The 15184-nt window shown below is 41.0% G+C and overlaps 1 protein-coding gene across 1 annotated transcript in view; it reads right to left on the bottom strand.

Annotated features, from left to right (window-relative positions):
- Window positions 1–15184, bottom strand: part of SRBD1 (S1 RNA binding domain 1) — a 170669-nt gene that overhangs the window by 63681 nt on the left and 91804 nt on the right. Inside the window, exon 16 of the mRNA XM_083433000.1 lies at window positions 5815–5897. Within this exon, the coding sequence (XP_083289126.1) occupies window positions 5815–5897 (83 nt within the window). The remainder of the gene's footprint in view (window positions 1–5814; window positions 5898–15184) is intronic.

The following is a 15184-nucleotide window of genomic DNA, read 5'->3' as shown; positions in this document are numbered from 1 at the left end:
TGTCCCCTTTTTCACCCTACCAACATCAGAATGCTAACATTCGCTCGGCCAGGTTGTCAAAGGAACTGTTGCCATCACGAAGAAGAAGAAGAAGAAGAAGAAGAAGAAGAAGAAGAAGAAGAAGACAAGGAGGAGGAGGAGGAGTTTGGATTTGTTATCCCGCTTTATCACTACCCGAAGGAGTCTCAAAACGGCTAACAATCTCCTTTCCCTTCCTCCCCCACAACAAACACTCTGTGAGGTGAGTGGGGCTGAGAGACTTCAGAGAAGTGTGACTGGCCCAAGGTCACCCAGCAGGTGCATGTGGAGAAACTCGGTTCATCAGATTACGAGTCTACCGCTCTTAACCACTACATCATCACTGGCTCTCAAGGGCGGTGCCCAATGCCCTAATTAGCGCAAGGATTTGAGCTTGCACAATGGAATTCTCCCCCCATCCTCCCCCTGCGCATACCCCCCCCCAAATGCTCTGGGTGGTTGGGGAAACCCCAATAAAAGATTTAGGAGACATATGAGAGGAGGAAGGGGATAAGTTCTGTTGCACAAGGGTAAATCATTGCATAAATGGAACAAGAGACTCTGTGCTAATTTGGAGCACTGTCATCTATGGAGAAGGAGGCTCTGACTGACATCAGATCAACCTTTCCAGATTCAGAACTCTGTCTCTTAACAGCAGAGGGGTAATTCTGATCTAATCTATTGCCCCTGGGACATCCTCCCAAAGACCATATCATTGCACCCTAAATCTGTATTGTAAGCAAACTTTAAAAAAACCAACCAACCTGTGGATTAATGTGGAAACAGAATAGAGATATAGGTAAATACAATCAAAAGTGACATAGACCAGTTTGCCCATTGTTTTAGTTGAGTCTAAGTAGTAATTTGGGATCCTGCTCCTTCCTACATATTTTTTTTTTTAGTATTCACTAGTGATTCCAGGTACGATTTTAAATGTTCTCAAAATGCTCATGTAAGCACGTGTATTGTATTCAATGTAAGGACAAGTAGACTGATTAAGAAATAACCAAAATACACAAACCTCAGATATAACTTTTATCATATATTCACTGAAGTAGTTAAGCCAGGCGTCCTCAGCCTCGGTCCTCCAGATGTTTTTGGCCTACAATTCCCATGATCCCTAGCTAGCAGGACCAGTGGTCAGGGATGATGGGAATTGTAGTCTCAAAACATCTGGAGGGCTGAGGTTGAGGAAGCCTGAGTTAGGCAGTAGCTTGAAGGTCATTTCATAGACGCTGGAGTTGCATCCTGCACTCAGAAAGGTGTTAAGAGTGGGTGACCACCACTAATATTATGATTTGATATAATGCCACTTTGTTAAAAGACAGAAGACCAATTACTTTGGGACAAAGGGGCAAAAATGTAAAATAGCCGTTTGGAAGGGGAGGGACTGCACAGTTTAACGTTGACAGCAAAACCCCACAAATCAGACCACTGAACAATTGTTTCCCTGCAAAATGTGTGGTTTAAGCACATCTAAGCAAATGGCACTCTGCTCTCTGGAAGTTCTGTTCACCTCATAAATTAACCACCTCATTTCCCTCATCACACACACGAAAAGAATACAAAGTCCCTTCATACATATTTGTTTTAATAAAAGTAATAAAGCAAGTCCAGAAGTTATAGTTGTTATGACATAATCACACCTCAGAGGTTTAAAAATCACTCAGCGGCACATCATCCCTCAAAATCACTTTTTGCAAGCAACTGTCTCAAGACACCAGCCTTCTATTGTACCTGAAATACCCTGCAGTCCTATTCATATATACATTTCTAAGCACTAAGTGGAAAAACACATCTATACACATAGTTTCTATCAGTTACACACACACAATCCAGGACTACTGAAGTAAACACAGGGAATCTATGTACATCTTTGCATTCAAGAATAAAACAGCAGCAAGTTTTAAAGATGAAAGATACTGAGTATCTATTATATCTATGGGTTTGTGTATGCCATCTCCCCTCGATCCTTAAAGCACAAGATTTTTAGTATATAGGTCTTTTAGAGGGAAGCATCTAACCTTGAAAAGCTGCCATATTGTGTGGAAATCTCTAAAGGTTGGAAAATTCATATCCTCCTAATAGATTCCTATTCACTGATACTTAAATTTCGACCATGTGATTATTTTGTGAGAAAAGAGTGTTTCTTAAAACTTCCTCAAATGTGGAAAGCTGTACTTTTAGTTTTTGAAAGCTCCACATCTTATCTCAGATTTGTACTTATCAAAGTGGAAAACATTTGAAGTGAAGTTCAGTGTAAACCCACTGAAACGGATATCATGTAATAAACATGTGTCCTCTCCATAATTAAAAATTATGGGTGCTCAGAAGTTTCCATTTTCTATAAATGGAAACTCTCCTAGGCAAGGAGTTTCAAGGCCAGGTTGCCAACACAGAAAAGGCCGTCTCTTCAGAAACCACCTGTCTCACCCCAAAGGCAGGAGAACTCAAAGCCCACATAATTCAAAAATATAGAAGTGTCTTCTGAGATAGGCTTCTCATCCTGTAGTGCCGTAAGTTCCTTACCCCAGTGTGCATTCTTAAGAGGGTCACAACTTGCGTGATAGAACCTTTTTGAACAGCTGCTAAAGTGGAATTCACTTAACCATGAGTGGTGTTATGCAGTCAGTCCCACAACGTATCACGAGAGGGATCCCGATATTCCCTTTCAACAAAGCCTGACTGCATACACTGATCATTGGGCTTGGCCCAAGCGTAAAAAGTGCATACCAAGAGCAGATAGAAAAACATCCACTCTGCTTGCCAGCAGCGAAGAACGGTTGGCTTCCCCATGGGACCCAACTGAGAAGACCCTGCTACAATTTAATGGGCCTATTCATGGCACTAAATGTCGAAAGAATTAGGTGCAAAAACTTTAAAACCCAGCCTAGATTCATATGACAGCAATACCGACAGGACACTTGAGATTATTAAAGGAAATCTCCCACTGTCAATTAAAGGGGAAGCGACCCCTTCGTGAAAACAGCGTTCCCTCAACTTCCAATAGGTTATTTTAAGAAAATGGTCTCAAGCCCCTTTCTGTCAATCTTGATTTTTTAAATTTTTTTTAAAGTTACCAAAAAGCTTGACTGTAAAATATCCAGTTTCATTTTGGAATGGAAAAGGCCCCAGAACAAAATGTTTGGGAAGAGGAAAGCGGGTGGGGGAGAAACCCGCTACACATTAAACCACCAAGGGAAGAGGAGAAGGCCAGAAGGAGGGCAAGAGGAGAAGGAATGGCGTTAGCCGCATTGTATTTAAACTTCACATTAGGTATTCCAATTATACTTTATAAAATCCTTCTTTGATCAGGACCCTGGAGCAATACATGGAAACTAGGGGGAGAAATTAGTTCAACTGTTTTCCCTTAAGGAGTCTACATATAAAAGCATTATTCGCAGATTTTATTTGACACAAAATGCTGCAGTTACATCTGGAACCAAGTATGCTTCCCTTCTGGGGGCTTGAAAAACTATACACATTATCTCTCATATGCTTAAAGGATGTTAATTTCCCAAATGTGTTAAGGAGAGAAGATTTCAGAGTGTAGAACAAGGAGGAATTTATTACTGAAATGATTTTTTTTTTTAAGCTACGTTCGCAAATATGGCTGGTCAATAAAATCTGCAATGTCAAAATGGTGCAGGTTTTTTACTAATGTTAAATTTGTGGCAAAGGATCCAGTACAGGGCTAATCTTTTCTGCTCTAAAGAAACAGAAGGGCCTCTGCAACATAAGAAATCCTGGGCTAGGTAGGAGAAGACTGCGCTGTGACTCCACCTCACAGAAGTCTCAACCCATTGAACTGGGGTAATGCTGGCACTTTGTTACTACAGAGCAACTATTAGCCGAGTGTGTTTACTTTTACCCCTGGGTGGACTTAAACCCAAAGGTCTTCCTCTTCCTCCTCTTCCTTCAGCTGTTCAGCTGAAAACAAACAACTATGTACGCTTAAAGGAAGAAAAGTCACAAAAATTTAATCCGCTCCCCTTAGACTTGTTCTGTTGCCGAAGGATAATAACACTTTTGACACACAAGTTGAACAATTTGTCTCCCTAAGTGGCACTGAATGCTCTGGTGATTCAGAATTCCTTTACATCACTGAGCATGCATCTTAGATACCTTCTGGGGTGATATTTTCACTTAAAAACTTCTGACAAGAGGTTTTGTCTACCTAAAGGTATTGTCTACTCTCTGCTGTCACTGGAGGAGCAGGGAGGAACCGGCAAGACACACTTGTCATCTCGACCACGCCAGAGTATTAATTTCAGTACCTGGTCTCCTCAGCAGGCCTGTATAGCCTTTAAAACACCAGACAGTGCTCTCAAGGGGGCTCATGCCAATGTTTGATCTAGTGGCAGCAACAACAGATCACATATGTGAGGCCCTCCATTCCTTTGATTTATATGCCCTCACTAGGAATGCTGCCAAATTATTTTGATCATGAATTGAGACGAAGATTTAAAAACAACAACAGCAACCAAGACTCCCCTCCAATGTTTGGGTTCTAAACTCACTTCTAAAAAATGTGCTTGGACACAATTCCTTTTCGAAATGTTTTAATTTGTGCTCTCTGATAAGCATGAGATGTTTGCTTTTTTCTAGCTTTGTGGAGAAACATCAATGATCAGAACATGAATCAACAGAAGCCATGTGGGTTCCAAGCATCTGGTAATTAATAGTATTGGTTTTTTTTTAGTATTTTAACTTTTGTATGCTTTTAAGTATGGTTGTGATCCCACCTTGATATTGTTTTATCTTTTCGTAAACTGATTTGAGGGTTTTGTTTTTCTGCTTTTGCAATCAAGCAGTGTATAGATGAACAATCAGTGCACCTGACTCTCATATATTTAGGAGAACTCTTAAGTTTGACGAACTGCCTCCTTAACAGTGTCAACTTGGTGAGAAGGATCTAGCAAATATGAGATTCACTTCCTGAAGTCTGGACATTTTTGAAGGCCTAGTATAACCTAGCACCCACAAACAAGTTGATAGAATTTTTGTTGTTTAGTATTGTGACTAAAAACCACAGCTGCTCTTCTGCTTCTGAACCACCGAAGGTGACCACTAAAAGAAGTAAATACTATTTCCAGTGTTTCTTCCTGGAACCCCCATGCCACTTTCCACACTACATTGGATGCCCCCCCCCCCCCCGCGTGAAGGAAAAAAACCCATCAGATTTACAGTTCTGAAAATGATTTTCATTACAACGGATTACATGTTCATGGCCACATACTATTTACACCACTGCCAATTTCAAAAACACTGGAAATTTCTACCATATGCTAACATACGTATTTGCTCAAATGTATTTTTTAATCATTAAAATGTTTCCACTTCATATTTAATTAATTTTAAAGGTATGGGGAATAAAGGCTCCCGGATCAAATAGCTGAAGAAATGTCATAGACAAGGATGTAGGCCAATAGTCTCTGAGTGGAGAATCAATATCTTATAGTGTTTTCCCAAGAGGGCTTAAAAAAAACACCAACCCATTGTTGTAGCAATGTGAAAGAGAGAAGGCTTTGCAGATCAGGTTACCAGCCTGATCTGATGTTTTTAATAGACAATAAATCTGGCTGCAGCCATCGCTAAGTCTCAGTCGCAATCGTTAAAGCCAGGGAATTTTTAAAGAAAAAACCTGCACCAGGACTTATAAATATTTATTACCATTCCACAAATCTTTTAAAGCAGACATATAACTAGTTGACACTTAATTACCAAGCACTGTTTCAGTGTTCCTTCATATCAGGTTGGATTATACTTAGATTAAAATGATCTGCACTGCCTTACCTGGTACATTCCAACTCCAATGTGTTTGGGCTCAATTTTCACTAGCTCAGCTAATGGGTCCTGTACTCTTCTCGCAATGGAAACTGGGGGGGGGGGGGGGGAGAAAAGAGCAAAAAATAAAATAAAAAAATAAGAATGGTGTCCTGTGAAATGTAGGACTAAGTAAGTACATTTTGTTGCGTCTGTCCAGTGTTGGTAACTTTCGTTCTGTGGAGCAAGAAAAATAAAGTTACAGGATACCAAGAGGTGGGCGTGGGGGAGAGTTTCACATGAGAAAATGCTATTTTATTGTAAAAATATGTAGCACATTTTCATCAAAGCACCTCTAGAAACTAATCCCATCATGTAAACTTTTTTGGGGTCTACTTTTTAAAAATGCAAGTGAGAGATTAAGTAAGAGGACCCTACATGCCTCCGTAATCAGATATCAACACAAACACACCGTTAACCAACTTTTGAAGCAAACATAAAATTAGCTTAGGCAAATTACATAAACAGTTAACAAAATTTATTTTACACCACATTTTGAGCTGGAAATCTGGGTAATTTAGTAATTTAGACAATCAGAACATAAAATAACAGATTACTGTGATGTGTGGCCCTCATAATCAGTTGTTCACTTTTCTCCATCTCTTTTTAAAAAGAACACTGTTAATATTTTTTCAGTGCTGTACACTGCTTTGGAAATATTTCCTAGGAAACCATTTATAAATCTTTAAATAAAGAAATAAACATAACTCTATTTTTCATTCAGCAGAATTAATCAATTAATGGATGCTGTGGATAGATTTTGTTAAGTGAACGTTTTAAGAAATATGAATTTCAATTGTAGCTGCCCTGTTCTGTGAAAGTATCCAAAGTTATAATTTTACAAATATTCTAGCTACATATCTTAAGTGAGACAACATGTGCAAAATTTATACATCTGAGCTGAAACGGTTGTTTTCAGTACACAGTTTCAAAACATAAACGTTATCATGCATCATGTATGCTCTCTTATACTATAGTCATCAGTTACCCCGGTCACATAAAGATAAAGGTAAAGGTATCCCTGACCGTTAGGTTGTCACGGACGACTCTGGGGTTGCGGCGCTGATCTCACTCTATAGGCCAAGGAGCCGGCATTTGTCTGCCGATAGCTTCCAGGTCATGTGGCCAGAATGACTAAGCTGCTTCTGGCGAACCAAAGCAGTGCACAGAAACGCCGTTTACCTTCCCGCTGGAGCGGTACCTATTTATCTACTTGCACATTGACGTGCTTTCGAACTGCTAGGTTGGCAGGAGCAGGGACCAAGCAACGGGAGCTCACCCCATTGCGGGGATTCGAACCGCCGACCTTCTGATCAGCAAGTCCTAGGCTCTGTGGTTTAGAACACAGCGCCACTTGCGTCACATACATTGCACTAATATTCACTAAGCTTGTGCATCAACTGCAACCAGATATCTGACACTGTGTGAATGGTCCAATCTTCCTATTGCATTGTTGTTGCTAGTCCTGGATAGTTTATATTGATATACAGTGGTACCTCTGGTTAAGAACTTAACTCGTTCTGGAGGTCCATTCTTAACCTGAAACTGTTCTTAACCTGAGGTACCACTTTAGCTAATGGGGCCTCCCACTGCTGCCACACGATTTCTGTTCTCATCCTGAAGCAAAGTTCTTAACCCGAGGTACTATTTCTGCATTAGTGGAGTCTATAACCTGAAGAGTCTGTAACCCGAGGTACCACTGTATTTGCATAGCGTTTGTTCAAGCACACAAAAGTATGCACACACTCCTTGGCATGTCCTCAAATGACAATACCGTGATATCACTGTAACCAATATCTCAACTCATTTCTCATCAAATAGTAACCCAAGAACAATGTTTTCTCAAAACGGTCTACATACCTCTATCTATATATGTTGCAATTCCGCAGAGAACAAACATTATTTATTTTATTATTAGAGCTGCAATAGCTAACAGATGGCCAAGCCAATTAAACACTTTTAGTTGACTAACATAGATCACAGAATCATGGAACTGTAGAGTTGGAAGGGCCTCCAAGGATTATCCAGTCCAACCCCCCTATAATGGTGGAATCTCAACATAGATTGAGGTAGGTAGATAGATACACACTCACACAGAGTTGTCCAATTAAGTGGGAGCATATTTTGAGCTGGATCAAGATTTCACTGCTGACAATGGAGATTTTAGATTCTACCCCTTCCCTTGCAGTCCTCAGTGTACCACTGCTCTAAAGAGTCACCAACAGATTAAAACTGTTACTCCATAAATTGGCCTCCCTCCACCTCTGCCAGCTGGATTGCTCTGCTAGACCAGTGGTCTTCTGGGGAGAGAATGAATTTTTCCCGTGGCTCTGCAACCTGATCACACATAGCCATTTGGCTTTTTCAAAGCCCACACTGAGAATATCAATGGAGAGTTTTAAAAGCTTAATTTTTAAACTTTTTATTTATTGCATTTTGGCGTGGATAAATCCCAAAGCCAGGGAGTTGGAGGCCTTTGTTTTGATAATTTGTGTTAATAGATAGGAAGCTGCCTTATACAGAGACCCCTGGTGTGTATAGTCCAATATTCTCTACACTGACTGTAGAACTCTCCATGGTTTCAGACAGAGGTCTTATTCCAGCCCTACTTGGAGATAACTGGGACTTGAACCTGTGAAAAGCATGTGCTCTACCACAGTGCTACAGCCCCTTCAAAGAACGCTGAATGAGCTGCACTGCTCATTCTGTAATTCTCAAACTGTGTACTATGAGTAATTAAGGGCTCAATTTTGTCCAAAGCATCCACACACAGAGGGAACAGGTAGCTGCATCTCTGGACAATTCCTTGTTCTAGCCTTGCATCTTTCCAATCAGTCATTGTGGGTAATTCTTTTTTGGTGCGACGGGACCATTCAATCGTTCCCAAAGCCTAATTATCCATCAGCAAAAGATTCTCCCTGTCATAGCTGCCTGTCACCAGTGCTGGATTACGTATAAGCTAAACAAGCTATAGTTTAGGGCCCCACAATTAATATACTTCTTAATTGTATTTCAGTTCAACAATTACTTTGATAATTGATAACTTTGGTAATGTGCAAATGACTTTAGATACCTATTAGGTCCATAAATTACCATATAGCATATATTCAACACATAAAACAGTGACAATTTGTTGTTGATAAAGGACAGCTGGACATATAAAGGGCCCCATTATCTTCAGTAGCTGAGGGCCTCATCAAACCTAAATCCGGCCCTGCCCGTCACAGTCAGGGTTGAGGACTGCGTAGGAACACACAAGAGACAGATAGACTTCACTGCTTCAGCAAGGTCACACCCCAAACAGGAAGACATGTGTAGTCCTTCCTGTTCAGCAAGGTCAAACAGCCAACTCAGGTGGGAAGTGCTATTCTGAAGCCTGAGAGTATGTCACTCCAAGAAGGTGTTTGCAGTGTGTTGATACGCCTGGCATGCTATACCAGGAAGTGTCCATGTCAGCTTTTGGGCCCTGCGTCTCAAATTCAATTCAGTATTACAAGTAACAATCTGCTGCGTGCGTTTTCCTTCCCAAGCCTTTCAAGTTCTTGTTTATGTATCTGCTGAGTGGGTTTCGTTTGTGATACTTTTCAATATTCTGGAATGTTCCAAAATTCATTTCTGATAGCTGAGGATGGGGGAGAAATTTGATTCGGTTTGTACTCAAAGGCGAGCTTACCTAATGCACAGATACCGAAAGAGGTATGCAAACCAAAACACAGCCGTTCTTTGAAGTTCACACTTCACTGAATTTTGCAATCCAGTTCTCCAGCCAAGCAATGTGTACAAAAATACTAGGTTAAAAGTGTGCCTACGTTAGTGAAAACTACAAACAAACTGTATTAGGATACATCTGCACCAAATGCTGGTGAATTTTCACAAAGACTTAAAAAAAGAAGATATTGCACAATGATGTGGAAATGTGGAGGAATGGACATAGGTTTGGAAAAATGAGAACTGAAATTGAAATATTTGCTCATCCCTAATGACAGCTCAGCGCATGAGGGGGCTGCACACAGAACCAAAGGTTCTTAGTTCAAGACCCTGAAACTCCTGTCAATTGGTACAGAAACTTGGCAAGGAAAAAAGTAGCAGTGTTTTATGGAAGCAACCAACCCTAGAAATTGTATCCATGCACGCATGTAAGTATTCCATGCAATTCATATACCGTTTGTTTGCAAAACCCCTCAAAGTGGTTTTACAAAAAGAATAAAGCAATAAAATCAGTAAAAATAAAAAAACAACTGCTCAAAGCAACTATTTAAAAAAATCAAATAATAATCAAATTAACGATAAGCTAAAAACAGATGAAAACATTATATGTATCTGGGTAGGCTTGTCTAAACAAAAGTGTTTTTAGCAGGCGCTGAAAAGAGTACAGTGAAGGTAGCTTGCTGGAAGTTAACAGGCAAGAAGCTCTAAACCAGGGGTCAGTAAACTTTTTCAGCAGGGGGCCGGTCCACTGTCCCTCAGGCCTGGGGGGTGGGGGGACGACTATATTTTGAAGAAGAGGGAAAAAATGAACAAATTCCTAAGCCCCACAAATAACCCAGAGATGCATTTTAAATAAAAGCACACATTCTACTCATGTAAAAACACCAGGCAGGCCCCACAAATAACCCAGAGATGCATTTTAAATAAAAGCACACATTCTACTCATGTAAAAACACGCTGATTCCCGGACTGTCCACAGGCTGGATTTAGATGGTGAATGGGCCGGATCCGGCCCCCCGGGCCTTAGGTTGCCTACCCATGCTCTAAATTGTAGCCACTAGAAGATCAAGAAATGCAGAATGACTATACAAGGCACCTATCCTTCCAAGTGATCTCTTGACCATTAGCTACAACAGAGTTTCAGAAAACTATGATGTTTACCTTAGCACATAATTACAAACACACTGCTCTGAAAGGGTCCCAGGCATTTTGCTAGAAACTGATGCTTCAAGACAAGAGAACAAACCCGATACGTAATTGTTTACGTGAGATCTCTCCAGTACCACAACACAAAGGCACGCACCTACGCACACCGCAGAGAGCTGCATTCACAGGTCTACATCCCCACCTTCCGATAAAGATGCATAGTTAAGGTGAAGTTCACTGCTCGGTCACGCACAAGTTTTCACATCCTTTATTACAAGTTTTAACATACACCGACAATGGCAGCTCGCAGGCTTGGCTTAGAAAGAACCACACTGGTGACATCCGATCCGCCAGCTTCTATAACAGAGAACTTGTGAATTCAAAGGCTTTCACATATGCCTTTCTTGTCAAAAACACAAAAGGTTAATCAGTGCAAGCAGTACAGCTTAGGAGAGAAATGCTCTCCTATAATAATCACACATATAATTACCAATTGGAGCTCCAGTGGTAAGAGATCAAGAACAGTCTTTAAAAGGCGGTATTATTTTACCAAAGAAGAATCGGTGAAGAGGTAACAAAGGGTTGGAGTAGACGGTTTTGCTTTGTTTTTGTTTTTTAAAGGAAGAGGAAGACAGGAAGAAAGTTGTGAAGGGAAGCCCAGTTGCAAACACAGCATAGAACAAATTTATCTGTGTATGTTCAGAGACGCACATATTTATTTGAAGTGCAGCCCACCTTTACATTAGGCACGATCGGAGCAGCCAACACAAATTAAAATAAAACTGCGCAAATAAAATACAAGACTGATTCTAACAGACACAATATATGCCTAACATCAAATAATATAAAGTGCCATAATACTCCGACGTAAAAATTAACAGCAAAGTTTGAGTCCTCCTTCGGTAGCCAACACTTTATTTTTCTCTGAGTTTAAAAATGGCAAATAGAGGGGTGTTTTCCTTGGAACCATCCTCTGCTGCCAACAATTAATATTTTCCATTTATTGTCTTTTTTTTATTTTAAAAAAAGGATTTTTATTATTTTCATTAAACATTAAGAACAACAAATATAACCTCACAGAATTATTTAAGTTACAAACCGGTACAAAGCAAAGCACAGCTGTTTTCCAATCTCAGCTTCTGCTGCCAACCACTGGCATCCTTGAAAGCCAGCAATGGAGAACAGCCCTGCTGAATGACGCCATTGGCCCATGTAGCCCAGTATCCCCTTCTCACAATGGCCAACTATGGGAAGCCTGCAAGCTGGGCATGAGCGCAATTGTGATTCATGATTTCTCATGATTTCCGGCAACCAGTGTTCAGAGGAATACTGCCTCTGGCAGTGGAGAGAGAACATAGCAGGCATGGCTCCTAGCCACCGACAGTCTTACACACCATGAACAGAATGAATCCTCTTTGACAAACCCCTCACAACATTTCCGTGAGTCAGATTAGGTCTTCACAACATCATGGGCCAGGATAGCCTTGACCCTGACCTACATGCACAGCGTTCTACACACATAAAGGTAAAGGGACCCCTGACCGTTAGGTCCAGTCATGGCCGACTCTGGAGTTGCGGTGCTCATCTTGCTTTACTGGCCAAGGGAGTCGGCGTACAGCTTCCGGGTCATGTGGCCAGCATGACTAAGCCGCTTCTGGAGAACCAGAGCACCGCACGGAAACACTGTTTACCTTCCTGCAGGAGTGGTACCTATTTATCTACTTGCACTTTGACGTGCTTTCAAACTGCTAGGTTGGCAGGAGCAGGGAGTGAGCAACAGGAATTCAAACTGCCAACCTTCTGATCGGCAAGACCTAGGCTCTGTGGTTTAGACCACAGCACCACCTGCATCCCAATACACACATAGATGACCCCATTTTAGACCTTTGGGGGTCTACCACAAAGATTGGGGTCAGTGGCCCAGCTTCTCACCCCACTTGGCCACACACAAGTTGAACACACAGAGAAGAAGAGTATTGTGACTGGTGCAAGATGAACCAGAGAGCTTCATAGCAGAGTAGGGATTCGAAACTGGGTACACCTAGTACTATTTTGACACGCTAACCACGGTACCACACTGCTTCTGAACATCCCCAGAGGGACATGGTTTCTGTTCCACAAAAGCTGATATATTTGTTCGTCTTCATGATACAAGATTCTATGTTGTTGTTTCTTGCCACAGACTAACAGGACTTATACCACAGGGATTCTTTCCCTGGGAAAGAATAACATTAATAGTTATTATACACATTTTGAAATATTATAACAAAATATTAAAGTGTGGAGTAGAATTATTTTACAACACATTAAAATTAACTGACTTCTATATCTATTTTTGGGAGCAAAGTAAGAGACACATTTCTTTTTAAATGCTTATACTAATCTTGAATAGTGTTTTCATTAACAGATATTGGATTTTTCTTTCCAACAGAAAAATATAAGGAGTTAAAAATAAGTATGATGATGAGGAGGCTAAAGATTCTGTTTAAAAAGTTTCTTTTAAAGGTCGGCCGGGACAAACATCAAGGCACATTCATAATCTTTAAAATAGTGTTGTCAAAACAAGACATCTGAAGGCTGGAGGTGTGAAGTGAATCTTGTGAAGTCAGACCATGCTTCTTTTAAAATTAAAAAGAAATAAGAGTGATACAGTGTTTTGACTTCTACACGAGGCTGTTTCAGTTTATTGAGGAAACATAACCTGAAGATTCCTCCTGCGAAGCTGAGGCAAAACCTTTTAGGTCATCAATTAGGAATAAAACACGATTGCAACATCTGGCATGACAACAGCATATTGTGCTGTCATGCAGGAAACCCATGTAAAATTTCATGGCTGGAGGGGAGGGGAGGAGCCAGGTGGCAAAGCGAATCTCATACACACACTTTTCACCTCGGCATCTCTGGCATACAATGCAGATGTTTCAGTACGGATACCATCTTATCATCCAGATAGCTTGGGGCGCCTTGCAAAAAGAAGTGATTTAATAACAGTTTGGTGGTCTCAGTCCACCCCCATGCTACATATTTGACATGACAAAGCCACCGCACAGTTTTAACATTTTTGCCCATGAGCAGTGAAGTGTCTTGACAGTGCTGTTGGGGAGAGAGGGAGCAGGGGCTTTGAGGAGCTAGTCTTCAGCAAAAACCAGAACAAAACGAAAACCACAAGCGAACAATGTCGACTCCTTGCCTGGCTAACAAACTTGAGCTACATTCTTCTTCCTCAAAGCACTGTTAATTCATTCCCTTCTCAGGAGTGGCATTTTATACCCAATTTTTTACAGTAGCTGAAACAGTGGTGCTACAAATGCGTTAGCTCACAACCAAAGGATACGCAAGCAAAAGATGTCCACATGCCCTAATGCAAATACAACTGGAGGGATGGTATCTAAGGAGAAAAGGAGGGAATAATTTTGTGTTGTGATTTTATCTTGTGAGATCTACAGGTATAGGGCAGTGTACAAATTAATAACAACAATAATTTTCTCCGTTGTCTTTCCTTATCCCTCCCACTCTTCTTCATGTGTCTCATCTATTTCCGAGACAAGGAAGTCTGTTTCTCGGGCGAGGACTTGCAGGCAGGTTTGGTCACTGTTATTTATATACTGTACAAGAGGAGCAGACAAAGTGATGTGCTCCCGATGCTGCTAGGCTACAACTCTGAGTACCATGTTGACTACGCCTTCTTTAGACCTAATGAAAATGTGCCCTGTAAAGTACCGTATTTTTTGCTCTATAAGACTCACTTTTTCCCTCCTAAAAAGTATGGGGAAATGTGTGTGCGTCTTATGGACTGAATGCAGGCTGCGCAGCTATCCCAGAAGTCAAAACAGCAAGAGGGATCGCTGCTTTCAGTGCGCAGCGATCCCTCTTGCTGTTCTGGCTTCTGAGATTCAGAATATTTTTTTTCTTGTTTACCTTCTCCAAAAACTAGGTGCGTCTTGTGGTCTGGTGCGTCTTATAGAGCGAAAAATACGGTAAACTGGAAGACTGCTTCCTTGACCAGGAAATAGAACACTAGACCCACAGATGGGGTACCTGGGTCGAATTAGTGGCAATTGTACTACAGCATCTCGTTTTTAGGAGTTTAAACTATTCTGTTGAGGATGAGGAATCATTCCATAAGTTGAGCAGACACAACCAAGAGGGCGTGAAAACACACCACACCAACACTATACTAGTAATGCAGGGGGTATTTGGGTGCTCACACAGATTTTTTGAACACTCTCGGACATCAACCGCTGTCCAAAGCACATAGACATTGATCAAGTCAACTACAGCTCCCATCATCCCTGACTTGAGCTGGCTGGAGCCAAGGGGAGCTGATGTCCAAAACACTGGCAGTAAGTTGGGGAAATAAGTTGTCTTGTGTGGGTTACACCCAAAAAGCAGCCCGAAAATGCATCCGTAAATAAAAAATGGTAATAAATAATAGTGTTTAAATTCTCCTTACTATGTATGGCACCCAGTTATGCAGCTGCCAGAT

This window comes from Podarcis tiliguerta (genome assembly GCF_965153285.1).
Source record: "Podarcis tiliguerta genome assembly, chromosome: 3".
Classification (NCBI taxonomy): domain Eukaryota; kingdom Metazoa; phylum Chordata; class Lepidosauria; order Squamata; family Lacertidae; genus Podarcis; species Podarcis tiliguerta.
Note: the sequence above shows the minus strand (reverse complement) of the source record. Positions and strands in the feature narration are given on the sequence as shown.